At 39.9% G+C, this 26,438-nt stretch overlaps 3 protein-coding genes and 1 pseudogene across 5 annotated transcripts in view; 2 read left to right on the forward strand and 2 right to left on the reverse strand.

Annotated features, from left to right (window-relative positions):
* The window catches only part of VPS35 (VPS35 retromer complex component), a 29,005-nt gene extending 27,530 nt beyond the window's left edge, over positions 1-1,475 (reverse strand). Inside the window, exon 1 of the mRNA XM_052655675.1 lies at positions 1,427-1,475. Coding sequence (XP_052511635.1) covers positions 1,427-1,429 — 3 coding nt within the window. The 5' untranslated portion in view covers positions 1,430-1,475. The remainder of the gene's footprint in view (positions 1-1,426) is intronic.
* A 472-nt stretch (positions 1,476-1,947) lies between these two features.
* ORC6 (origin recognition complex subunit 6) lies at positions 1,948-10,901 on the forward strand. Its single transcript, XM_052656464.1, has 7 exons — positions 1,948-2,044; positions 3,252-3,381; positions 5,261-5,424; positions 5,642-5,731; positions 6,941-7,053; positions 8,089-8,157; positions 10,450-10,901. Exons 1-7 carry the CDS (start codon positions 1,980-1,982, stop codon positions 10,575-10,577), a joined length of 759 nt encoding a protein of 252 aa, XP_052512424.1. The 5' UTR covers positions 1,948-1,979; the 3' UTR covers positions 10,578-10,901.
* Positions 10,902-14,327: 3,426 nt separating this feature from the next.
* Positions 14,328-22,133, forward strand: LOC128064160 (histone-lysine N-methyltransferase SETMAR-like; annotated as a pseudogene).
* Positions 22,134-23,022: 889 nt separating this feature from the next.
* Positions 23,023-26,438, reverse strand: part of MYLK3 (myosin light chain kinase 3) — a 57,946-nt gene continuing 54,530 nt past the window's right edge. For all 3 annotated transcript variants that reach the window (XM_052655224.1, XM_052655225.1, XM_052655223.1), the window contains one exon: positions 23,023-25,808. In XM_052655224.1, the coding sequence (XP_052511184.1) occupies positions 25,749-25,808 (60 nt within the window). In that variant the 3' untranslated portion in view covers positions 23,023-25,748. The remainder of the gene's footprint in view (positions 25,809-26,438) is intronic.

A 26,438-nucleotide genomic window follows, 5' to 3' on the forward strand; every position in this document is an offset into this window, starting at 1 on the left:
TTTTAGAATTGGGAAGGGCCAAAAGGGGAACATTTGTTTTCAGATGCAAAAAGGAGACTCAAAGAAGAATGAGTGATTTGCCCAAGTCACAGAGACAGCGGTTGTGACAAGACTACTACTCAAGTTTTCTTTCCAGTAAAATTCGTGAGGACAGTACAGGGTGTCTCCTTCACTGTTCCAAACTGGTTCCTCAAGCACAGAACCGGGATATATAGAAGATCCTCAAGTAGGTGCTTTTTTATTACAAACACTATAAATGTCAATTCATAAATGCTGAGAAACAGACAAATGCTAGTTTAATTTTTGCACCATTCTGATATCAATTCCCAAATAAGAATTCAGAGAAATAAGCAGAATCACCTCGTACAGCATCATATTATATGAAAGCAATATATGTCAAACATTTTGCTCTTTGGCATTAGTGCATGTAAAGTGAAGCCTGTTTCCAGGCTTACAGGTTTTCAGAAGCCTGTCTACACAAACTGAATAGTGAGATAACTAAAACTGACATACTGTACACCAACATGCAAAAATATTATTTATACAGTACAGGCTATGTCAAACGCTAATAAAATGCAAGTGACAACTTGCCTTTGTGGAAACTAGACACAAGGATTCACATTTTGAGGAAGTTCAAGTTCACCAGCCAACAGCTACACCACGATTTGCTGCCAGCATGGAGAGGCGCTAAGGAGAATGCCTCCTTCCAGTAAGTAAAAGACCTGGATTTTATCAATGGGGACGTCAGTAAAAGAGCCAGGGCGCCCAATGAACAAATATTAAAGGAAACAAGCAGTCTCTTTTTTGTCTCTCAAAATTAATGGATATCAGACAGCATGAGTCCTTCCAGGAAATTCACCTAAGCCAGTCCCTAGAATTCTCTGACACACACTGCAATCTAAGAGGCCTATGAGGCTAAAAAAGGCCCGGGCACTATTAAGGACGCTCCAGAAGGTATTTCCTGCACAAGAAAGGGACACGAAAGCACTACCAGGCACAAAGGTGGAACCGTCAGCAAGGGAGCAGCCTTTGGGCGGGTCCCAACGCAACCTCTGAGCCTCAGGCCCTCCGTACGCCCCCGTTCTAGCCAGACGCCCAGACCCAGCACTAGAGATCCCCTCAAGGCGGGGCAGTGGCGAACTCCACTCAGAGGGCTCGCAGGCCCTTACTGACTCTCAGAGCTAGGGAGCGAATACACCCCCTCAAAGAGCAACGGCCATGGCCAGGCGCCGCCGCGCCCCCGATCACGGATCGGCCCGCCTGCGGCCTTCCCCGGCCTGTCCCCCAACCCGTAGGCCAAGCCTGGCTGGTATTAGCCCCGACCCGGCTGCTGGGCCCCGACTCCGCCTGCATGGTTCCAAACGGTGGGAGCGAGCAGTGGCTAGGAAAAGGGTCAGCCCGGGGCCCGCCGCCCCTCAGCACTCACCATGGCGACTCCCCTAAGCCTGCAGCTTGAAGCACCCACCCCGCGCGGAGCCTCCCGCGGTCAGGTGACTCTGCGGCCCCTCCAAGCCCCGCCCCCTCTAGCTCCGCCTTCGGACCCAGCAGACGGCTTCTCGATTGGTCCCCCAACTCCCGCGTATTTATTGGTCCCTGTCACTTCACGGTGGACTGACGGACCTAGGCGCCAGCCAATCTCTCCACGATGTGTGAGAGGGCGGGGCAGTGCGGAGTACCGGGGAAGCTCTCGGTGGCAGGAAGGGGCAGCCGGAGAGAAAAGCAATATTAGAGTCTCTCTAGAAGGGAGGAATGGAGTGAGTGGAGCCACCCCAGCACATTCACTTTTTGCCTTGACGTGTGTACTCGCAGCGCGCACGCGCAGAAGGATGGCCAGGATTGGTTTGCGGGGCAGTCGGAACTTCTAGTCCTAACCAATCCAGGTGCCGCGAGGGGGGGCGGCCCAGCCTTAATTGGCTAGCGCAGCATCTGTGCGCGGGTTTCGTCTGGTCTCAGCTGTGGGTGTCGTCCTAGTCCGCGCCATGGAGTCTGGTCTGATCAGGCGTTTAGCCCCGCGCCTGGGCATCGCCGAGCTAGAGGTGCTGAGGTGAGTCCGGCTGCGCACGCCCCAGTAGCCCTGCGCCCTCCTCAAATGGGGCCCCATGCTTTTCCCGCGCAAAGGCAGGATTTAGGCTCTACATCAAGAAAATCCTACCGGCAGTAGGCTCTGTGAGCTGGCCGGAGGGGCGAGCGGCCCCTGGGACCAGCTAGCATTGTGAGATGAACGGTGGTGGGAAAGGGAGAGAGGCGGAGAACTTGGGTCGTTTCCCTGAAACTTACTGAGAGTGCGTTTACGGCAGAGGCAGACGGGATACAGAACCCAAGGAGGGCAGTGTCTGGTGGCCACGACATGTAGTAAACGAAATAGGATTGGTGTGCGGAGCCGCGGCCTGTGCCTGCTTTTAATTTAAACAAACAAACAAAAAAACTTTCCAGAAAGCCTCGGAGGGGTTGCTGTTTGCCCTGAGACTCGATTGATAGAAGCTGCCAGCCACGGGAAGATGTGGGAAGAGGGCGCAAGCTGGCACAGCAAACTGTACAAAAGCCCGGAGATGGGAAGGGCCTTTGCAAGATCCAGGGTTAGAAATAAAGTATTTCTAAATACTTTAAACTGTGGAGTGCAGGACTTAACTCTGGAGGGCAGGGCTAGGCCGGTGCCTGGGCTGTGGATTAGTTGAGGGAAGGGAAGGAGCACTTCTTAAAAGACAGGAAGTATGGCCTTCTGCACTCTTAATCATTTAGAACAGTGGTTCTGAAAGTGTAGTCCCTGGACCAGCAGCATCAATATTTCCTTGTCACTTGGTAGAAATGCACATTCTTGGGCCCCATTCTAGGCCTACCGATCAGAAATTTGGGGCTTGTTTTCACACGCTCCAAGGTGACTGTCATAGAAATTAAGTTTGAGAACTACTGATTTAAAGGAAGGAGGAACCCTGGTTTCACCTGCCTGCCTCTGTCTGCCATAGTTCATGCTTGTTCCAGTAATGGAAGGCTGAAAGAAGGGTTGGCCTTTTTTGAAGGATTTCAAGAACTTAATTCTTCCTGAAAGGATTGGAGCACAGTGATGTTCGGAGTCAGGGGGTTTGTTCTGTCTTGTAGAACCCTGTCTTCTCTCAAAGGATGTGAGTTTCATTCCCAGCCCCAAAAAACGTGCATGAGAGTTAGGGTCAGAATGAAGTCCACCAGGCTGAATTTATTGCTTACCAAAGTATTGGGCAAACTTCTGAAAGAGTTTTAGTGAATGTGTTGCTCAGGAAAGCGGAGGAGTACTTGCGACTGTCCCATGTGAAGTGTGCTGGCCTGTCTGCACGAACCACGGAAACCAGCAATGCAGTCATGTGCCTGGACCTTGCAGCTTCCTGCATGAAGTGCCCCTTGGACAGGGTAAGTAGGTCCCACTGAATGTCTGAATACTCTGGTGTGACACTGGAGTTTAATCATATGTTTTCATCTCTGGTTGTACTAGCCCCTGTTACAACTCTGTTTTAGAATTTTCATCTAGAATATGTAGAATATGTTACTCTAGACAAAGTTTAGAACCATTGTGTCAAGTTGGAGAAAAAAGCTTTTTTGCAATGATCTCTTTACTCTTTACTGCGTACTTTCCCTGAGCACTTCTTTCCTTATACAAAGGCATCTATCAAACTGCCACTAGCATCATCCTCCTAAATCACATACTTTAAAACCATTGTATTATTTTTCTTCCAATGTCACAGTGATTGAGAGCCAAGCTATGGCAAGACTCACATGTTGAGACCAGATCTCAGCACCACCAGTTACTAGTTCTGTGAGTCTCTTGTTTCCTCATCTATCAAGTGGGGTAAGAGGTATCCATTTGGAGAAGACTCTTGAGAGTCCCTTGGACTGCAAGGAGATCCAACCAGTCCATTCTAAAGGAGATCAGCCCTGGGATTTCTTTGGAAGGAATGATGCTAAAGCTGAAACTCCAGTACTTTGGCCACCTCATGCGAAGAGCTGACTCATTGGAAAAGACTTTGATGCTGGGAGGGATTGAGGGCAGGAGGAGAAGGGGACGACAGAGGATGAGATGGCTGGATGCATCACTGACTCGATGGACGTGAATCTGAGTGAACTCTGGGAGTTGGTGATGGACAGGGAGGCCTGGCGTGCTGTGATTCATGGGGTCGCAAAGAGTCGGGCACGACTGAGCGACTGAACTGAACTGATTTCACTGGATAATTGTAAGGAAGAAACAATGTACTATATGTAGCACTCTTAACACAGTGCCTATCACACGTATATGCTACACTGATAAAATGGTGGCATTGTAAACACCATTGACTTCCAATGGGTTGGCTCCCCATTACCATCAAACTCTCCAGCCTCTCTTGATCCCTGCTAACCTCAAGCTACAGTATTCACTTAACAGGCCATGCACCTTAATGACTGACTTTGTAAATGCACTGCCTTTTTTTTTTTTAAACCTGGGATGCTCTTCTAGCAAGCTCCTGTTTGTCTTAAAATGACCTCACTTTGCTGTCACATCCTTTATTAAGCTTTTCTTCCCCAGGCAGAGTTGGTGTCCCTCAGTCGTTGTCCCTCTTGTTTCTCTCCCAGTCTCTGTCTCCTGTCCCTTTTGCACACACTCACCCTCCTCACGCCACTCCCACTACTTCCCTCCTTCGTTTTTCCAATGGATTACAAATTGGCACCTTTGTTAAAATAAGTAACCGTATATGTATCTTCTCTGTTTTTTAATTCATGGACTTCTCACGTGGCACTAGTGGTAAAGAATCCACCTGCCAGTGCAGGACACACAAGAGACACATGTTCTCTCCCTGGGTTGGAAAGATTCCCTGGAGTAGAAAATGGTACCCTAGTCCAGTATTCTTGCCTGGAAAATTACATGGGCAGAGGAACCTGGCAGTCCATGGGCCTGGCTACAGTCCATGGGACCTCAAAGAGTCAGACACAACTGAGCGTGCACACATGCACGCATGTGCACACACACACTCACGCATTTTTTAGTTCACAGCTCGGCATTGGTAGTGTTATGTTGTATTTTAAATTATCTGCACACATATGTGACATGACTGCCTTTCTGTAGGTATGAGCTATTGCAAGCAGTAGTTAACTTGTCTGACATGGTTACTGATTTTGAGTAAATGAAGCTAAACCTTTAGGTAGAGTGACTTGCCACAGAAATAATTAATTTTGAAAAGTTGACTTATTAAACAAGTGTTAAAGGTACTAATATAGAGCACTTATGATTTTTATGATTCATTTCTTTTTCCTTTCAAAGGCTTACTTAATTAAACTTTCTGGCTTGAACAAGAAGATGTATCAGAGTTGTCTTAAATCGTTTGAGTGTTTATTGGGCCTGAACTCAAATATTGGAATAAGAGACTTAGCAGTACAGTTTAGCTGCACAGAAGCAGTGAACTTGGCTTCAAAGATACTGCAAAGGTATGAGGCATATAATTAAAACTCAGTACTGATACGTAAATTAAAGTATCCAATGTCCTGGTAATTTTCAGTTTAAAAAATAATTAACATGCTGAAGTGACAGAATGTATTTCTTTTACATTTAAAGTGACACATTTATGAGTTTGTATTTGCATTTTCAGTCCCTTTGAAACAATATTTTCTAACAAATAACTCTGTGAACACTGCTTTTACTCAGCTATGAGTCCAGTCTTCCACAAACACAGCAGGTGGATCTTGACTTATCCAGGCCGCTTTTCACCACTGCTGCCCTGCTTTCAGCTTGCAAGTAAGTGTTCCTTTTACCGTTCAGTAAAGTCTATAATTTATAAATAAATTTCTCATTCCCAAAGAATACTTCTAATTTAGTTGATTTCAACTGAAAGCATTTTTTCCTAAATAACAATAGTGGCCAAGTGACCTGAGTCTCAGTTTATCCCACAACAGATCTGACAGCTAGGAATTAGTGTTGCCTGAAGGCTACTTGCCAATATATAAGCTGGGTAATCTGATTTCAGAGTCTGCCTTTTTTAAATCATGAAATCTGTCATTAAAATAGCATTTAGTTGTGATTTTCCAGTCGCATTTTTGAATTGTTGATTACAACTCTTTTTCAAGTAATTTATAAAACAGTTCAATAATAAATTCTTAATTTGAATCTTTGGGGTTATCTATATGTATACTGACTGAAATGTTACCCTGGAAATATTGGTAATTGCTGTCTTCATCTAAAGTTGTCTTGTTTTATCTTGCTAGAAAACTCCTCAGAAAACAAAATTAGTTGGCTGTTAGACAATAGGTTTTTTACTACCTAACCACTAATTTTGATGTGTTTGGCTCCATTAGCTACTATTAGTGATTAATTGGCCTTAATAGAAAATGCCCTTTAATTCAATACAACTATATGGAAGGAACATGGCTATTATAGAAAACAATATGGACAGATTTACTTTTGAAACCAAGTTTCACTGAGCAAAAAAAGATTCAAATAGGTCTGTTATCTGAAATAAGAAGCTCACTTCGTATTTTTCATTAGTGGTTGTTGTGAATTGTTATTAGGGAGGAAGTTTTTGGAGGTGAGAGTGGTTTATATTCCTGTAGTAGCATAAATATAAGCATCTTGTGTTAAAGTGAATTAAATATTTTAACATGCTGTAATTGCCACTCAGCAGATTAGTTAATATCTGAGATTTACTAGAAAGAGTTCTATAAGGCATGAAGCGCTACAGTAGATGTCTTTCATATGTCCTGTTTGGTACATAACAGATAACGTGTATATTTTAATTCTCGCAGTACAATGAATAACTAAATAAATAGCTTTAAAAGGTAAGTTTACATGGTTTTTAGCTAATGATATATGTGTGAAGTAAAGGGAAAATTAAACAGATGGGAGCTCTTCATAAAGCCTGAGTGGAAAGGAAATAAGTTGATAACTGGTTGGCCAAAAAAGATAACAGTACTGATCTTAAGAACAGCAATTTATCAAATTCTTTTGTAGGATTCTAAAGCTAAAGGTGGACAGAAATAAAATGGCAGCCACATCTGCAGTAAAAAAGGCCATATTTGATCGACTCTGTAAACAGTTAGAAAAGATTGGGCAGCAGATTGACAGTGAGTAATTTATTCCATGTTTCAGGAATGTGTCACTTGAAAATGTAAACCTGCTGGTAAAAGTTAAATATTTTCAAACCTGCAAACTAGCTCCTTTCTATTTACTATCAGTTCAGTTCAGTCGCTCAGTTGTGTCCAACTCTTTGCGACCCCATGAATCGCAGCATGCCAGGCCTCCCTGTCCATTACCAACTCCCAGAGTTCAGTCAAACACGTCCATTGAGTCAGTGATGCCATCCAGCCATCTTATCCTCTGTCATCCCCTTTTCCTCCTGCCCCCAATCCCTCCCAGCATCAGAGTCTTTTCCAATGAGTCAACTCTTCGCATGAGGTGGCCAAAGTACAGGAGTTTCAGCTTTAGCATCATTCCTTCCAAAGAACACCCAGGGCTGATCTCCTTCAGAATGGACTGGTTGGATCTCCTTGCAGTCCAAGGGACTCTCAGGAGTCTTCTCCAACACCACAGTTCAAAAGCATCAATTCGTCACTCAGCTTTCTTCATAGTCCAACTCTCACATCCATACATGACCACTGGAAAAACCATAGCCTTGACTAGACGGACCTTTGTTGGCAAAGTAATGTCTCTGCTTTTCAATATGCTATCTAGGTTGGTCATAACTTTTCTCCCAAGGAGTAAGGGTCAAACTTGCAGACTAGCTCCTTTCTATTTACTATAGATGAGATCAAGTTTTAGTAAGAAAATTACTGTTTATTTTCAGTAGCAAAATTACTGTTTGTTTTCAAATAAATAGCTTAATAGCTGTTTATTTAGCTTAATAACTAAAAACAATAAATGCAGTAATTCTGTAAATTCATGCCCAGAGAGTAGATTCTCCCTTTTGAAATCGGACAAGAAAAGCCAAAGAAAAGATAGCAAGATAATTCCCCTTCTCCTTATCCTAGTATTTGGCCATTTGCGATATCTAATTTTTATTTCTGAGCCAAAATATACCCCAAAACTGAAATTAAAAATTGGAGAAAAATGAACTCAGATGATATATATATATATATATATATATTTTTCCCCCCCTAAAGGAGAACCTGGAGATTCAGCTACTCCACCACAGAAGAAAAAGAAGACAGTGATTGAACGTTCAGCAAAGGGTGAGGCGTGTTAATACTAGACGAAAATCGAAATTTGTACAACAGGATTAGTGTGCGATGGATTTAATGCAGTGAATAGCCCTTTGCTGCTGTAGCAGCTTGCCTTAACAAGAGTCAGATTCTACATTTGTAGCAAGATGGATGGACCTAGAAATTATCATACTAAACAAAATAAGTCAGACAAATACCAATGATATGTCCTTTATAGATGGAGTCTAAAATATGACACAAACGAATTTATTTATGAAACAGACAGACTTACAGACACAGAGAACAGACTTGTGGTTGCCAAGGGGAAAGGGGTGCAGGAGAGGGTTGGATTGGGAGTTTGTGACTATCAGATGCAAACTATATATAAAGGATGGATAAACAACAAGGTCCTAATGTATAGCAGGTATAGTAGGGAACTATGTTCAGTGTCCTGTGATAAGCCGTAATGGAAAAGTGTATATATGTGTGTGTGTGTGTGTGTGTGTGTGTGTGTGTGTAACTGAATCACTTCGTTGTACACCAGAAACTATCACAACACTGTAAATCAACTATACTTCATTTAAAAACAGAGTCAGATTTTAGCTAAATCTTGTCAGTTAATCATTGATAATACCAGTTTCTCAAGCAGTAGTTTACACAAGTACTGTGTAATTAAGAATATATCTGATGGGCCAATAAACACATGAAAAGATGCTCAATATCACTAATTATTAGAAGAAAGAAAGTGTTAGTTGCTCAGTTGTGTCCAACTCTGTTTGACCCCCTGGACTGTAGCCCACCAGTCTCCTCTGTCCATGGGATTCTCCAGGTAAGAGTACTGAAGTGAGCGGCCATTTCCTCCTCCAGGGGATCTTCCCAACCCAGGGATGAAGCCGGGTCTCCCACATTGTAGGCAGATTCTTTACCATCTGAGCCACCAGGGAATCAAAACTTCAATGAGGTATCACCTCCTGCTAGTCAGAATGGCCATCATCAAAAAATCTACAGATAATAAATGGTAGCGTGGGTGTGGAGAAAAGGGAATCCTTCTACACTGTTGGTGGGGCTGTAAACTGATACAGCCATTATGGAGAATAGTATGGTGATTCCTTAAAAAGCCATGAATAAATCTACCATATGACCCAGCAGCCCCACTATTGGGCATATACTCCTCTGAGAAAACCATAACTGAACGAGGCACATGTACCCCAGTGTTGATAGGAGCATTGTTTACAATAGCTAGGACATGGAAGCAACTTAGATGTCCATCGACAGATGAATAAAGATGCGGTGTGTGTGTATATATATACACACACATATAAATGCAATGGAATATTACTCAGCCATGAAAAAGTACACATTTGAGTCACTTGTGAGGTGGATGAACCTATAGCCTGTTATACAGAGTGAACTAAGTCAGAGAAAAACAAATAGAATATCAGGTCAGTCACTCAGTCATGTCTGACCTTTGCAACCCCATGGACTGCAGCACACCAAGCTTCCCTGTCCATCACCAACTCCTGGCGCTTACTCAAACTCAAGTCCATCGAGTTGGTGATGTCATTTTAAAGCATATATATGGAATCTAGAAATATGATTGATGAGCCTTGCAGGGAAGGATTGGAGACACAGATGTAGAGGACATAGTCAGGGAGGGAGAGAGTAGGACGAGTGGAGAAAGTAACATCAACATATGTACACTATCAGGTGTAAGATGGATAGCTGGAAAGAAGTTGCTGTGTAGCCCAGGAAGCTCAGTCTGGTGTTCTGTGATGACCTGGAGGGATGGGATAGGGGGAGGGGAGGGAGGCTAGGGAAGGGAGGGAATGTATGTATAATTATGACTGATTTGCATTGTTGTATGGCAGAAATCAACACAACACTGTAAAAAGTTTTTTCTTAATATTTAAATTAAAAAAAATAGAAGAAAAATAATACATCTGAAGACAAACTGTTTAGGTTCAAATCCTGCTTTATCACCTACTGGCTCTGTGAACCTCAATTTCCTAATCTATAAAATATGATTAATGTTAGCACCTATTTCATAGAATTGTGGTGAAGACTGAATGAGATAATACAATTAAAGTGCTTGGTTCAAGGCTTGATAAATGTTAACTATCATCAAGAAGTCTTGAAGTGCTTGGAGTATAAGGGAGAGTGAAAAACTGATGTGTTAACTTCTGTTTCCATTTTTCATTTTAGTATCTTATTCCCTGTTACCTTAATTAAGATAGACATTTTAAAGTAAATAAGCTCGTTTCTTTCTTACTCATTTATAACAGAAGGAGTTTGAAACATTAAAAAAAACTTTTTCTCTCATAGAAATAGAGAATGTAGTAGAGACCCTACATAAACCGCAAAAAGGTGAAGATCTGACACAAGATTATGAAGAATGGAAAAGCAACATTTTGGAAAATGCTGCCAGAGCACAGAAGGCTGCAACACAGTGATTTCAGCTTCCAGACTAACTTGTACTGCAAACCAGCAGTGCACCTGCCACCTCAAGGAAAATGTGAGGACTTTGGAAATTTGTGTAGACTTTTAAAACAAAGATCCTATTCTTAACAGCAAAGAAGCCAGCCTTGGGGCTCAGCAGGATGGCTCTGATAATGGGCAGCAAATTCATTAGATCAACCACAGTGCCTGGTTGACTCAGCCTTGGCTCCCCACAGGTCTGCACTCTGCAAAATGTAATTGAAGCCATTTTGCATTTTTGTTTTGTTTAAAGCAAAAGACAGTCGTCTGCCCTATCCATAATATGAAATTCAGGCTGAATGGAGTCTAAAGATTTTACTTAAGTTTTTGTGTAAATCTCTTGGTTTGAATAAATCCATATATGGTACAATCTTAAGTTAATAAATATTATTTTTATATGCATTCAAAGTGTACGTGTTATCAGTCTGGGAGAATTCTTGTGATGCCAAAAGCTGTCTTCTCTAACGGGAAAAAAGACTCAGCCAGGTTGCTGAACTGAACCATACTGCTCCCCAGAGCACAAACTCTTGAATCAGGCTTTCTGGGTTTAAAACCCTGCTCAGCTCTTACCACCTGTGAAGCCTTGAACAAGTTAATTAGCTTCTTTATCCTTCATCTGGTTATCCCTATAGCCCAGATAGTAAAGAATCTGCCTGCAATGCAGGTTCAATCCCTGGGTCAGGAAGATCCCCTGGAAAAGAAAATGGTAATCCACTCCAGTATTCTTGCCTGGAGAATCCCACAGACAGAGGAGCCTGGCGGGCTATAGTCCATGGGGTCACAAAGAGCTGGTCATGGCTAAGTGACTAACACCCATCCTTCATCTATAAGTAGGAATAAAAGAGATGTCTACCTCATAGTATAATTGGAGGAGTATCTGAGCCAATACTTGTAAAGCATTTAGTGCAGCTCCTGGTAAAAGTATTTAGTAAGTATTAAAATATAGAAAGAAACACTTATAGAGGTCTCACATAATTATATATTAGCATCATATTAAAAAATTAAGAAACAAACCAAGGTGTGACAACATGGATGGACCTAGAGAGTGTTAAACTAAGTGAAGTAAGTCAGAGAAAGAAAAATGCCATATGATCTCAACGTGTGGAATCTAAAAACAAACAGAAACAGACTTGGATACAGAGAACAAAAATCGGTGGTTGCCAGAGGGGAAGGAGGGTTGAGAGAATGAGTGAAATAGATAAGGGAGATTAAGAGGTACAAACTATGTGTTATAAATAAGTCATGGGGATGCAATGTACAGCATAAGGAGTATGGTCAATAATGTAATCACTGTGTGATGACAAATGGTAACTGACTGGTGGTCATTTCATAATGTATAGAAATATCAAGTCACTATATTGTACACCTGAAACATATATATATATATGTTGTAAATCAATTATACTTCAAAAAAGAGAGACCAAGATTTATTTTCTTTGCTATCTACATACTGAAAAATATAACCTTACTAAATACTACTCATTTTACAACTATGGAAAAGGACTGGGAAGATAAGTTGCCAGCAGTTCTAAGGCATCATGCCAGACATGATTTTAACTAAAATTAAGAACACATGATCTAAGTAAATATTTCCATGAAGAATGCAATAAAGTGATTGCATTTAAATTGTTTAAACCTATTTAGGATGGTATCAGTAATAATAGTTGTTGCTTTCTATTTCCTATAAATAAGGTATAATACCTGCTACATAGAAGAGAAGTAGCTAAAAGAGTGATTTTTTTTCCCCAGCCCCTTTTAATTCTAAACACTTAGCAAGCTGTTGGGGTTAAAGGCCATGATCAAATGATCCCAAAACAGGTATAACATCCCACAGCCCTGTGGTAGGTGGGAATGAATGTGAGCTTTCGAACCACATGCAGTTATGTTTAAATTCTGACTTTGCCACTAATAGCCTAAGGAAATTTCACAACCTTACTGAGCTTCAGTTTCCTTGTTTAAAAAGTAGATATATTATCTACCTTGTGAGAATTGAAGGTAATGTTTGTAAAGTGTGTGATACTTAGAAGGCATTCGCTAAATAGTACTTCTGTTATTACTTTGATCTAAAATGGGTGAGTTTTTTCCTCATTTATTTTAAGAAGGTATGTAATCTGGTTTTGGTGCCAAGATTTAGATTCTAACTTTGCATCAAAATTAAGGCACACTCATTTAAAAAAAATAAATTGTGGCAAAATACATATGTCGTTTCCTATCTTAACAGGTAAGTCAATATAGTCAGCAATGCTGCAGTGCTTCCCCGGTGGCTCAGTGGTAAAGGATCTGCCTGCCAATGCAGGTGATCAGGTTCGATCCTCAGGTGGGGAAGATCCCCTGGAGAAGGAAATGGCAACCCCTTCCAGTATTCTTGCCTGGGAAATCCCATGGACAGAGGAGCATGTTGGGCTGCAGTCCATGGGGTCACACAAGAGTCAGATGCAATTTAGTGACTAAACAAAAAAACAGTAGTGTTTAGTACATTCACATTATGTGATCTCCAGAACTCTTCACCCCAGAAAGCTGACTCTACTCCCGAAACCCATTAACAACTCCCATTCCTCCCTCCCTCAGCCTCAGACAACCACCATTCTACCTCTGAATTTGACTAATCCAGCTAGCATCTTCATCTAAGTGGAATCATACAGTTTTTTTGGTGTGTTTTTTTCACTTAGCGTACTGTCCTTGAGGTTCATCCGTATTGTGGCATATGTCAGAATTTCTTTCCTTTTTGAGGCTGGGTAATTTTCCATTGTGTTTATCCATTTATCTGTCAATGAACACGTAGGTTGCTTTCACCTCTTGGCTGTTGTGAATAGTGCTGCTATAGATGTGTGTGTATATATATATATAGTGTTTCTTGGAGACCCTGCTTTCTATTCTTTTGGGCATTTACCCAGAATGCTAGGTCATCTAATTCTATTTAAAATTTTTTGAGGAACCACCATACTGTTTTCCATGGCAACTGCATCATATTACATTCCCACCAACAGTGCGCAGGAGTTCCAATTTCTCCACATCCTTGCCAACACTTATTTTCTGCTTTTTTTTCTTTTTTGGTCAGTAGCCATCCTAAATTGGTATGAGGTGGTATCTCACTGTGGTTTTGATTTGCATTCCCCTGATGACTAGTGAGCACATTTTCATGAGCTTATTGGCCACTTAGGAAAATGTCTGTTGAAATCCTTGCCTATTTTTTCTACAGATTTTTGTTGCTGTTGAGTTGTTCTTTATATAGTGTAAATATTAAGCCTCTATTTAAAAAATGATTGCAAATATTTTCTTCCGTTCCTAAGGTTGCCTTTTCACTGTTAATTTCATGAGAATAAATCTTAGTACTATCTGTGACCTTTCTTATGCCTTAAAAGCAAACAATGGTAATTATTTTGATTATCTGGTAGAATAAGATAATCAAACCAAGAATAAGTTTTGGTTATTTGTTTTGTTTTCTTTTTTTAAATTTATTTTTAATTGGAGGATAATTGCTTTACAATTTTGTGTTGGTTTCTGCCATACATCAAAATGAATCACCTTTCAGCTATTAGGTTGGTGCAAAAGTAATTGCGGTTTTTTTCATTGTTGAAATTTTGCTGTTTGATATTGGAATACATTCTTAAATAAATGTGGTTATGTTACACATTATTTTAATGCACATTTCTTGCTTTATGGTTTTTTTTTTTTTTTTTTGCTAATGACACTACTTGCTGTTTATTTTATGTTTATTTTCAATTATGGAAATGATGTTAGACAAAAAGCAAATTTGAGCAATTTTCTTACCCGAGTTCAAAATGGGTTTTAAAGCAGTGGAGATAACTCGCAACATCAACAATGCATTTGGCCCGGGAACTGCTAAGGAACATATAGTGCAGTGGTGGTTCAAGAAATTTTGCAAAGGAGACGAGAGCCTTGAATATGAAGAGCATAGTGGCTGGCCATTGGAAGTTGACAGTCACCAATTGACAGCCATCATTGAAGCTGATCTGCTTACAACTACACAGGAAGTTGCTGAAGAATTCAACATCGACCATTCTATGGTCATTTAGCATCTAAAGCAAATTGGAAAGGTGAAAAAGCTCAATAAGTGGGTGCCTCATGAGCTAACCACAAATAAAAAAAAATCATCATTTTGAACTGTTGTTTTCTCTTATTCTGTACAACAACAATGAACCATTTCTCAACTGGATTGTGGCATGCCACAAAAAGTGGATTTTATATGACATCCAGTGACGATCAGCTCAGTGGTTGGACCAAGAAGGAGCTCCAAAGCACTTTCCAAAGCCAAACTTGCACCAAAAAATGCTCCTGGTCACTGATTGGTGGTCTGCTGCCAGTCTGATCCACTACAGCTTTTTGAATCCCAGCAAAACCATTACATCTGAGCAGGTCGATGAGATGCACCAAAAACTGCAATGCTTGCAGCTGACATTGGTCAACAGAAAGGACCCAATTCTTCTCCACAACAGTACCCCACCGCACATCACACAACCAACACTTCAAAAATTGAACAAGACTGAGAACAAGATGGCAGAGGAGTAGGTGGACATGAAGTACATCTCTCTCCACGGATACATCAGGAATACACATTCAGACACAGAAGTGCATGCAGACCACCAGCTGAGAGTGGACAGGAGTACCTGACCAGCGGAAAAGAATATATAGAACCACGCAAAACTCAGTAGGATGAAGGGACTAGGGGGAAAAATGGAAGTGTTAGTAGGATTGGACCTGCCCTCAGCAGGTGGGGGAACTAAAGCAGGGGTCCAATCCCCACATCGGGGCAATTGTCTGAGTCAGAAGAGAAACATTTAAGGCTGAGAGTGAAACAGTTGATCTGTGGCCACCTAAATGGAATGAGAATCATAGTCCTTGCCACAGCCACACATACCCCAGACAGCAACGCTAGTCCCCTGGAAGGCGCAGTGGCTGGGAGCTGGAGTTTATGGATTGTGGCACAATCCCAGAGCTAGGGCTACTGTTGACTGGAGAGACGGACTGAAGGGATGTGAGGGAGGAGATCATGGTGGGAAATGCCGGTGGAGGAAAGCCAGGCAGCTATGGAAGCAAGGTGATACTGCTGAGCCATACGTAGGGGGTGGAGCCATCAGCATAGCCTCTCTCTCCCCACATTCCAGCATTGGTAGCTGAACAATAGCAAGGCTGGCCCATCAAATGCCTGACACTCTGAACTACAGAGTAGGACCCCAGCCAGGGGGACCCCTCTATGTGCCTGATGTGCCGAACAACAGAGAAAGACCCCAGGCAAGGGAGCCTTCTAAGTGCCTGAATGGATAGAGCTATGGAAAAAGACTGGCAAAGAGGCCTTCTGATCACCAGCTACAAGAGGCTTAAGAAAAGACTCTGATTGATAGGGCCATAACTCCTATGCTGGAGGCAGTCCACGTGCCTGCACACTTGGCGCCACCAGGGTTCCCGCAAGCCAAGCAACTGCACCACCTTCATGCTCAACTCTCACTGGGGCAGAGCTGCCAAAGGCAAAAAAATCTTCTGTCTATGTGCGCAGGGTCGCTTCGGTCGTGTCCAACTCTCTGCGACGCTGTAGACTGTGGCCTGCCAGGCTTCCACAAACTACTGGACCAACCTTAGGAGGGCAGAAACCAAAAGGAAGAAAGAATTCAACCTTCTTCAAGGAAAGAATTCAACTTTCCTTGAAGCCTTGGAAAAGGAGACCTCAAACACAGTAAGTTAAAAAAAAAGGAAGAAAGGCAGAGAAATACTACACAAATAAAGGAACAAACTATAAACACAGAAGTCCAAATAAATGAAGAGGAAATAGGCAAACTACCTGAAACAGAATTCAGAATAATAATAGTAAATAGTAAAGATGATGAAAAACCTTGAAAACAAAAATGGAGAAAATGCAAGAATCAATGAACAAAGACCTGGAAAAATTAAAGAATAAACATACAGAGACAAGCAACACAATTACTGAAATTAAAAATACTCTAGAAGGGATCAATAGCAGAATATCTGAAGCAGAAGAACGAATCAGTGAGCTGGAAGATAAAATGGAAGATAAAGAAGAAGATAACTTCTGCAGGGCAGAATAAAGTAAAAAGAATGAAAAAAAACAAGGATAGCCTCAGAGACCTCTGGGACAATATCAAATACACCAACATTTGCATTATAGGGGTCCCAGAAATCCCATGGATGGAGGAGCCTGGTAGGCTGTGGTCCATGGGGTCGCTAAGAGAGTGACTTCACTTTCACTTTCATGCATTGGAGAAGGAAATAGCAACCCACTCCAGTGTTCTTGCCTGGAGAATCCCAGGGGCGGGGGGAGTCTGGTGGGCTGATGTCTATGGGGTCGCACAGAATCGGACATGACTGAAGTGACTTAGCAGCAGAAGAAGAAGAGAAAAAGAAAAGGTATGAGAAAATTTTTGAAGAGATTATAGTTAAAAATTTCCCCAACATGGAAAAGAAAATAATCAAGTCCAAGAGGCACAAAGAGTCCCATATAGGATAAACCCATGGAGAAACACACCAAGACACTTACTGATCAAACAAAGACCAAACACAAAGAAAGAATATTAAAAGCAGCAAGAAAGAAGCAAAGAGTAACATACAAGGGAAACTCTATATGCTTCACAGCTGATCTTTTAGCAGAAACTCTGCAGGCCAGGAGGGAATGGCAGGATATATTTAAAATACTTAAAGGGAAAAATCTACAACCAAGATTACTGTACCTGGCAAGGATCTCATTTAAAATCGATGCAGAAATAAAAAGCTTTTCAGACAAGCAAAAGTTAAGAGAATTCAAACCAAACCAACTTAACAACAAATGTTAAAGGGACTTATATAGTCAAGAAATACAAGTGAAGAAAAAACATCTATAGAAGCACCCCAAACAATTAAGAAAATGGCAACATGAACATATATATCAATAATTACTTTAAATGTAAATAGATTAAATGCTTCAACCAAAAGATGCAAGCTGGCTGAATAGATACAGAAACAAGACCCATTTATATGTGCTGTCCACAAGAAACCCACTTCAGACCTAAAGACACATATAGACTGAAAATGAGAGGATAGAAAATATATTCCATGCAAATGGGAAGCAAAAGAAAGCTGGAGGAGCAATCTTCATATCAGACAAAATACACCTTAAAGAAGATTACAAGAGATAAGGAAGGACACTACATAATGATCAAGGGATCAATCCAACAGGAAGCCATAACAATTGTAAATATCGATGTGCACCCACCATAGGAGCACCTCAATACATAAGACAAACACTAACAGACATAAAAGGAGAAACTGACAGTAACACAGGAAGAGTAGAAGACTTTAACACCCTACGCACACCAATGGACAGATCATCAAAACAGAAAATTAATAAGGAAACACAAGTCTTAAATGATACATTAGATGAGCTGGATCTCATTGACATCTTCAGGACATTCCATCCAAATGCAGAAGAGTACACATTCTTCTCAAGTGCACATGGAACATTCTCCAGGAGAGACCACATCTTGGGTCACAAATCAAACCTCAGTAAATTTAAGAAATTTGAAATTGTATCAGGCATCTTCCCCAACCACAATGCTATGAGACTAGATATCAATTACAAGCAAAAAACTGCATGAAACACAAACACATGGAGATTAAACAACACGTTTCTAAATAACCAACAGGTTACTGAAGAAATCAAAAGAGAAATTAAAAAAATTCTAGAAACAAATGACAATGAAAACACAGCAACTCAAAGCCTGTGGGATGCAGCAAAAGCAGTTCTAAGAGGGAAGTTTACAGCAATACCATTCTACCTCAAGAAACAAGAAAAACATTGAATAGACAACCTAACTTCACCCCTAAAACAACTGGAAAAAGAACAAAAAAGCCCCAAAATTAGTAGAGGGAAAGAAATCATAAAGATCCAAGCAGAAATAAATGAAAAAGAAATGAAAGACACAATAGTAAAGATTAATAAAACTAAAAGCTGGTTCTTTGAGAAAATAAACAAAACTGACAAACTGTTAGCCAGACCCATCAAGAAAAAAAGAGAGAAGAGTCAAATCAACAAAATTAGAAATGAAGAAGAGGTTACAATAGACAATGCAGAAATACAAAGGATTATAAGAGACTATTATGAACAACTATATGGCAATGAAATAGATAACCTGGAAGAAATGGACAGATTCTTAGAAAAGTTCAATCTTTCAAGACTGAACCAGGAAGAAATAGAAATTATGGACAACTCAATTACAAGCACTGAAACTGAAGCTGTGATAAAAAAAATCTCCCAAAAAACAAAAGCCCAGGACCAGATAACTTCACAGGAGAATTCTATCAAACATTTAGAGAAGAGCTAATGCCTATCCTTCTAAAACTCTTTCAAAAAATTGCAGAGGAAGGACACTTCCAAATTCATTCTATGAGGCCATCATCACCCTGATACCAAAACCAGACAAAGACAACACAAAAAAGAAAACTACAGGCCAATATCACTTATGAACATAGATGCAAAAATCCTCAATGAAATTTTAGCAAACAGAATTCAGCAACACAAAAAGCTCATACACCATGATCAAGTTGGGTTTATTCCAAGGATGCAAGGATTCTTCAATATATATAAATCAATCAATGTGATACATGTTAAATTGAAAGACAAAAATCATATGATAATAGATGCAGAAAAAGCCTTTGACAAAACTCCCAGCACCCATTTATGATTAAAACTCTTCAGAAAAAAAGGGCATAGAAGGAACCTACTTCAACATAGTAAAGGCCATATATGATAAACCTACAGCAAACTTTATTCTCAGTGGTGAAAAACTGAAAGCATTCCCCCTAAGATCAGGAACAAGACAAGGATGTCCACGTTCACCACTATTATTTAGCCACTTCCACCACTATAGTTCTGGAAGTCCTAGCTACAGCAATCAGAGAAGAAAAAGAAACAAAAGGAATCCAGGTCGGGAAAGAAGTAAAGCTCTCACTGTTTGCAGATGACATGATACTGTACAGAGAAAACCCTAAAGATAGTATCAGAAAATTACTAGAGCGAATCAGTGAATTTAGCAAAGTTGCAGGATACAAAATCAATACACAGAAATCACTTGCATTTCTATATACTGACAATGAAAAATCAGAGAAATTAAGGAATCAATCCCATTAATCATTGTAACAAAAAGAATTAAATGTCTAGGAAAAAACTTACCTAAGGAGACAAAAAGAAATGTACATAGAAAATTATAAGACACTAATGAAAGAAATCAAAGATGACATAAACGGAGAGATATTCCACATTCTTGGGTAGGAAGAATCAATATTGTGAAAATAACTATATTACCAAATGCAATCTACAGATTCAATGCTATCCCTGTCAAATTACCAATTGCATTTTTCACAGAACTAGAACAAAAAATTTCACAATTCATATGGAAACACAAAAGACCCCAAATAGCCAAAGTAGTCTTGGGAAAGAAGAATGGAGCTGGAGGAATCCACCTTCCTGACTTCAGATTATACTACAAAGCTACAGTCATCAGTACAGTATGGTACTGGCACAAAAACAGAAATATAGACCAATAGAACAAGATAGAAAGCCCAGGAATAATCCCATCCATGTATGGGTACCTTATTTTTGATGAAGGAGGCAAGAATATACAATAAAGCAAAGACAGCGTCTTCGTAAATGGTGCTGGGAAAACCGGACAGCTACATGTAAAAGAATGAAATTAGAACACTTCCTAACACCATACACAAAGATAAACTCAAAATGGATTAAAGATATAAATGTAAGATCAGAAACTATAAGACTCTTAGAGGAAAACAGACAGAACACTCGATGACATAAATCAAGGCCAGATCCTCTATGACCCACCTCCTAGAGGAATGGAAATAAAAACAAAGGTAAACAAGCGGGACCTGATTAAACTCAAAAGCTTTTGCACAGCAAAGGAAATTCTAAGCAAGGTGCAACGACAGCCCTCAGAATGGGAGAAAATAATAGCAAATGAAACAACTGATAAAGAATTAATTTCCAAAATATAGAAGCAGCTCATACAACTCAATACCAGAAAAACAAACAACCAATCAGAAAGTGGTAAAAAGACCTAAACAGACATTTCTCCAAAAAGGACATACAGATGGCTAACAAACGCATGAAAAGATGCTCAACATCGCTCATTATTAGAGAATGCAAATCAAAACCACAATGAGATATCACCTCACACAGGTAGAATGGCCATCATCAGAATGTCTACAAACATAAATGCTGGAGAGGGTGTGGAGAATAGGGAGCACTCTTTCACTGTTGGTGGGAATGTAAATTGATACAGCCACTATGGAAGATGGTATGGAGATTCCTTAAAAAAACTAGGAATAAAATCACCATATAACCCAGCAATCCCACTCCTAGGCATATACCCTGAGGAAACCAAGATTGAAAAAGACACATGTACCCCATTGTTCATTGCAGCACTATTTACAATAGCTAGAACATGGAAGCAACCTAGATGTCCATTGACAGATGAATGGGTAAACAAGTTGTGGTACATATACACAGTGGAATATTACTCAGCCATAAAAAGGAACGCATGAGTCAGTTCTGATGAGGTGGGTGAACCTAGAACCTATTATACAGAGTGAAGTAAGTCAGAAAGAGAAAGAGAAATATCATATTCTAACTCATATTTAAGGCAATGACACCCCACTTCAGTACTCTTGCCTGGAAAATCCCATGGGCGGAGGAGCCTGGTAGGCTGCAGTCCATGGGGTCGCTAAGAGTTGGACAGGACTGAGTGACTTCACTTTGACTTTTCACTTTCACGCATTGGAGAAGGAAATGGCAACCCACTCCAGTGTTCTTGTCTGGAGAATACCAGGGACGGGGGAGCCTGGTGGGCTGCCGTCTATGGGGTCACACAGAGTTGGACACGACTGAAGCGACTTAGCAGCAGCAGCAGAAAAATGGTACTGAAGAATTTATTTACAGGGCAACAGTGGCGAGACATAGAAAATAGATTTATGGATATGGGGAGAGGGGAGGAGAGGGTGAGATATATGAAAAGACATGGAAACTTACATTACCATATGTAAAATACATAGCCAACGGGAATTTGCTGTATGGCTCAGGAAACTCAAACAGGGGCTCTGTACCACCCTAGAGGGGTAGGATGGGCAGGGAGATGGGAGGGAGGTTCAAAAGGGAGGGAATATTTGTATACCTATGGCTGATTCATGTTGAGGTCTGGCAGAAAACAACAAAATTCTGTAAAGCAATTATCCTTCAATAAAAAATAAATTAACTAAAAAAAAATTGAATGAATTGGTCTATGAAGTTCTGCCTCATCTGCCATATTTACCTGGCCTCTCGCCAACTAACTACCACTACTTCAAGCATCTCAACAATTTTTTGCAGGGAAAACACTTCCACAACCATCAGGAGGCAGAAAATGCTTTCCAAGAGTTTGTCAAATCCCGAAACATGCACTTCTATGCTACAGTAATAAACAAACATTTCTTGTTGGCAAAAATGTGTTGCTTGTAATGGTTCCTATTTTGATTAATAAAGATATGTTTGAGTCTAGTTAAAATGATTTAAAATTTACAATCTGAGATAGCAATTACATTTGCACCAACCTAATAGTTGTGGGGTAGGGGAATTGTATTAACATAGTCTTGTCTAAGGAGACGGCAATGGCACCCCACTCCAGTACTCTTGCCTGGAAAATCCCATGGACGGAGGAGCCTGGTGGGTTGCAATCCATGGGGTCGCTAAGAGTCGGACATGACTTCACTTTCACTTTTCACTTTCATGCACTGGAGAAGGAAATGGCAACCCACTCCAGTGTCCTTGCTTGGAGAATCCCAGGGATGGGGGAGTCTGGTGGGCTGCTGTCTATGGGGTCGCACAGAGTCGGACACGACTGAAGCGACTTAGCAGCAGCAGCAGCAGCAGCAGTCTTGTCCAAATGCTCTCCTAGAGCTGGAATCCTTTACAGTTTTTCAACACATTCATTCCCCAGCAACAGAAGCTTTCTACTTAGTGGGTTCATATATTCCAGTGCTGTTGTAAAGATTTTTGGAAGCTCATTTCTTTAACAGCTCCTCTTGGCTTATTTAACTGATTAAAAAATGCTTTATCATGAAAGTTTTCAAATGTATACAACAAATGTATGTCCCTTTACTAGAGGAAAATACACTGATAGCCCATACTGACTACTCAAACCCAACAGTTAAGATTTTGCCACACTTGCTTCACTATATCTCCCTTTTTCCTGAAGTCATTTAATCCACATTATAAACACATTACTGTTATCATACTTCACAATATTAATACAAATAGAAATTCTGTCATCAAATATACAATTGAGAATTAAATTTCCCTAAATGTCTCTGAAATATCTTTATTGTTTATTTGCTCAAATCAGGGTCAAGACAGGGTCCACACTTGACAAGAGGTGGCTAATTTTTAATTATAAAAGCAATACATGCTTATTGTTAAAAAATTCAAATAATTCAGAAATAACGTGACAAGTAAAATTCCCTCTCTCCCCAACACCCAATTTCCACGTTCCACTGTTAAGTTTCTTGCATAACCTAGAAAATTTTAACACATATATAAACATAACTTCACAAATAGGATAATACCATATATACGTTCCATAATTTTTTCATAACAAAAATCAGTACATCAAGATCTATCTTTAACAGCTACAAGGCAACCTCCTATACGTATGTGGCAAAATTTAAATTTATACTGATAATCACATGTAGGTTGTGTTCATTGGGCCATTTTGCTACAGTAAATGTCATCTTGCATACACCTCTGCCCACTGGTTCAAATATGGCTGAGGGATAAATTTCTAGAAACGGAATTGCTGGGTGAAAGTGTGGGCATCACTTTTATTTGGATTGGATACATATTCATCAAGAGTGAAAAATTCTGTTTTGCCCACACCCCCACTAAATCTGATAGATAAAATGTGGGTCATGACTACCTTTCAGATTTCCTCTGCCGAGCAGTTTTCTTTCTTTTTAAAAAATTTTATTTTATATTGGGTCTCTCAGAAGTTTTTAATGACTGTTCATTCAGATTAAAAAGTCCCATTAGAAACAGTTAATACTAGCAAAGCGTCAGTCTAAAAAATTTTTGAGTTAAGTACATACCAACAACTAAAAATATCCAAAAAATTTTAAATAATATATCCAGAAAATTAAAGCTTCACATTTCAAATAAGAGAGGCTAACTTCTGCAGTAACTCTCACTTGTGTGGGTCTGGCCTAAACAAATCCCTCAAAGGGACTTTGGAGAAAAGTTGTTTCTTTAGGTAGAGAATTACAGCATATGAGGGAAAATTGAAATTTGATAACTGTTAGATTTTCCCTGGATCTGTCCTGTCATATAGAAGCCACAAACCATATGTGGCTAAATGCACTTAGAATGTGGTTAATGCAACTGTAAAACTGAATTCCTAATTCCTAACTTTTATTAAATGTAAAAATACTAGAAAATATTTAAGATGCTTTGAATAACTTGAGCATGTGAATATATTTTTCCACAGTAAATTTTATGAAATCTAAATACAAATTATGTCTGATAAAAACCTAGAATCTGAACTGATGTATATTTTAAGTGTAAAATACACACCAGATTTTAGAGACTTAGTATAAAAAAGAATATAAAATAGCTTATGAATAATTTTTTATAATGATTAGATATTGAAATGTTTGATATATTATGCTAAATAAATTATTGAAATTAATTTTACCAGATTTTTTAAAAAGAGAAGCTATCAGACATTTTAAAATTATGTATTTGACTCATATATTTCTGTTAGGTAGTGGTGTTCTAGATTAGAATAACTAACTGGGGAGACTCCATTTTTCTGGGGAGAAGATTCATAGCATTCCCCGCCAATGTGAAGTCCTGTGGAGGGGAAGAACCATACTATAGATAGAACTATAGATATCCTCTAGCTCTTTCTGAGGCTGCTTTCAAAACACCTTAAAAGCCACTGTTACTGGCCCATGAAAGAGAGATCCAGCAGCCATCTCTTCCGATATTCACCCACTAGCCAGTCAGCTTGCAGCAGGCCGAGGTGTGCCGGTACTGAAAATCTTAGCTTCCCAACAGGCATTAGTGTTCCAGAGGAACATTATAACCAAAGAAATGCATCAGGAGGATTAATCTCTTCATCTTCTGCCCCTCTCCCCACACCCATGTCCTGTACTTAAAAAAAAAAAAAAGTATTATGGGACAAAAAATGTGAAACTGTTGCATGGCTAATTAAAAACTAAAAGTAAAAACTGCTGACCCAAGACAGTAATGGGGAATACCATGAAAATCAAGTTAGCAGTGAGGAAATTAAAAGGAATATTTACTTTTGAATAATAAAGCATTCCTTGTTACTCATTTCATGAAGTTAGTGAAGTGACCGTTCTATCCCCATAAAGCAGGAGGAGAGCAGTTTTCATTTGATTTCTCACAATCCATCGTTTCTGTATTTCTCTCAGAAAGCTGAACACCACTGCATTCTCTTTTCACATATTACATATCAGTTCCCAGACTTACTAGACCATAGATTCATAACTGAGAAAGACAGGTCAGTATGGAGACTGCCAGTGTCAGGACAGGGCAGAATTAGGAGAGGGCAGAGGTCTGCATGTTTTGATTCTCAAAAGGGAGTACAAGCTAAAACAAGTTTGAGGATCTCTGCCCTAAATCTACATTGCTTCACACTAGAGCAACAAATGTAGTACAAAATGTCAGCTCACTTTTGAGCAAATCAAAATGCTAGGAATTCTTTGCACTGGAGGAGGTAACACTGACATGCCCTGTGTGATAGTCCACTGGGTTCTTTAATCAAAGTAAGCTGACTTTAAAGTTGACATACGCAAAGTAGGAGTTTTCCTACCTACTACTTAAAGCATGCCTATACTTATCACCCAAAGTAGGTACACTTGACAAGTAACCACATCATTTCCACTCAGTGATCTTACAAACCAGAAAAAATTCTTAGGTCACTTTCTTATAGCCACTTTTCATCCACAAGGAAGGCAACAGTCATAACCTTTTTGAAACAAAATAAGTAGAAAGCCAGATTATTAAGAATCTTCAGTCATAATGTCACCACCAGTCCCAGTAATTTCTAGGCCCATGGGAGCAGCAGAGTTGAGGATTAGGGACAAGTTGGAAATTTCCTTAACCTGTTGGCAGCAGTCACCACGTAGAAGTGTTTCTTAAGCGAGGGAAAGAAAAAAAAGAGGAGGGAAGCATATTTTTAGACCAATTATTTAAAGAAGAAACAATAAAATGACTTGCTTAAATTTAGCCACTTGAGTTTGTTTAAAATTGATAACAAAAGGGGAAAAGAAGATTCCAGCAAAACTATAGTAAAACAGTCACATGACTTCCAGGGGCATATCTGGAACAAGTTTAAAGTGAGAAAATATGTTCTCCTGCCCTTTTCATGTGAAAAATGGAGCACTCTAGAATGATATTTTTTAAATTGTAATTCACAACCCACCAGTGAGTCATGAAATCAAATTCATGGAGCATGATTAGAAAATTTTTAATGAAACCAAATATAGAGTAGAAAATATCAGAGCTCATCATACTCTGTGGAGCAAAAGTTACAGTATTTTTGTTTCACGCATGTGTAAGTATACATATACTTGTATGCTGGCTTTATTGAGGATCTAAGCCAACATCAAAATATTGGAAAGTCACTTCTCTGGGGGACAATTGTTTTTAAGATATGTTTTACATTCATGGTTCCAAAGAGTTCTGTTGTAAACAAAATTATAAAGCTTTTAAAGCCTAATAGGGCTTCCCTGGTGGCTCAAATGGTAGAGAATCTGCCTGCAAT

Source organism: Budorcas taxicolor, chromosome 18 (genome assembly GCF_023091745.1).
Source record: "Budorcas taxicolor isolate Tak-1 chromosome 18, Takin1.1, whole genome shotgun sequence".
In the NCBI taxonomy this organism is placed as follows: Eukaryota; Metazoa; Chordata; class Mammalia; order Artiodactyla; family Bovidae; genus Budorcas; species Budorcas taxicolor.

Bases quoted from the DNA above. Each gene is read 5' to 3' on its own strand.
- ORC6 (XM_052656464.1), top strand. From the start codon at position 1,980: ATGGAGTCTGGTCTGATCAGGCGTTTAGCCCCGCGCCTGGGCATCGCC. The intron at 2,045-3,251 runs GTGAGTCCGGCT...TGTGTTGCTCAG, and splicing joins GCCGAGCTAGAGGTGCTGAG to GAAAGCGGAGGAGTACTTGC. The intron at 3,382-5,260 runs GTAAGTAGGTCC...TTCCTTTCAAAG, and splicing joins TGAAGTGCCCCTTGGACAGG to GCTTACTTAATTAAACTTTC.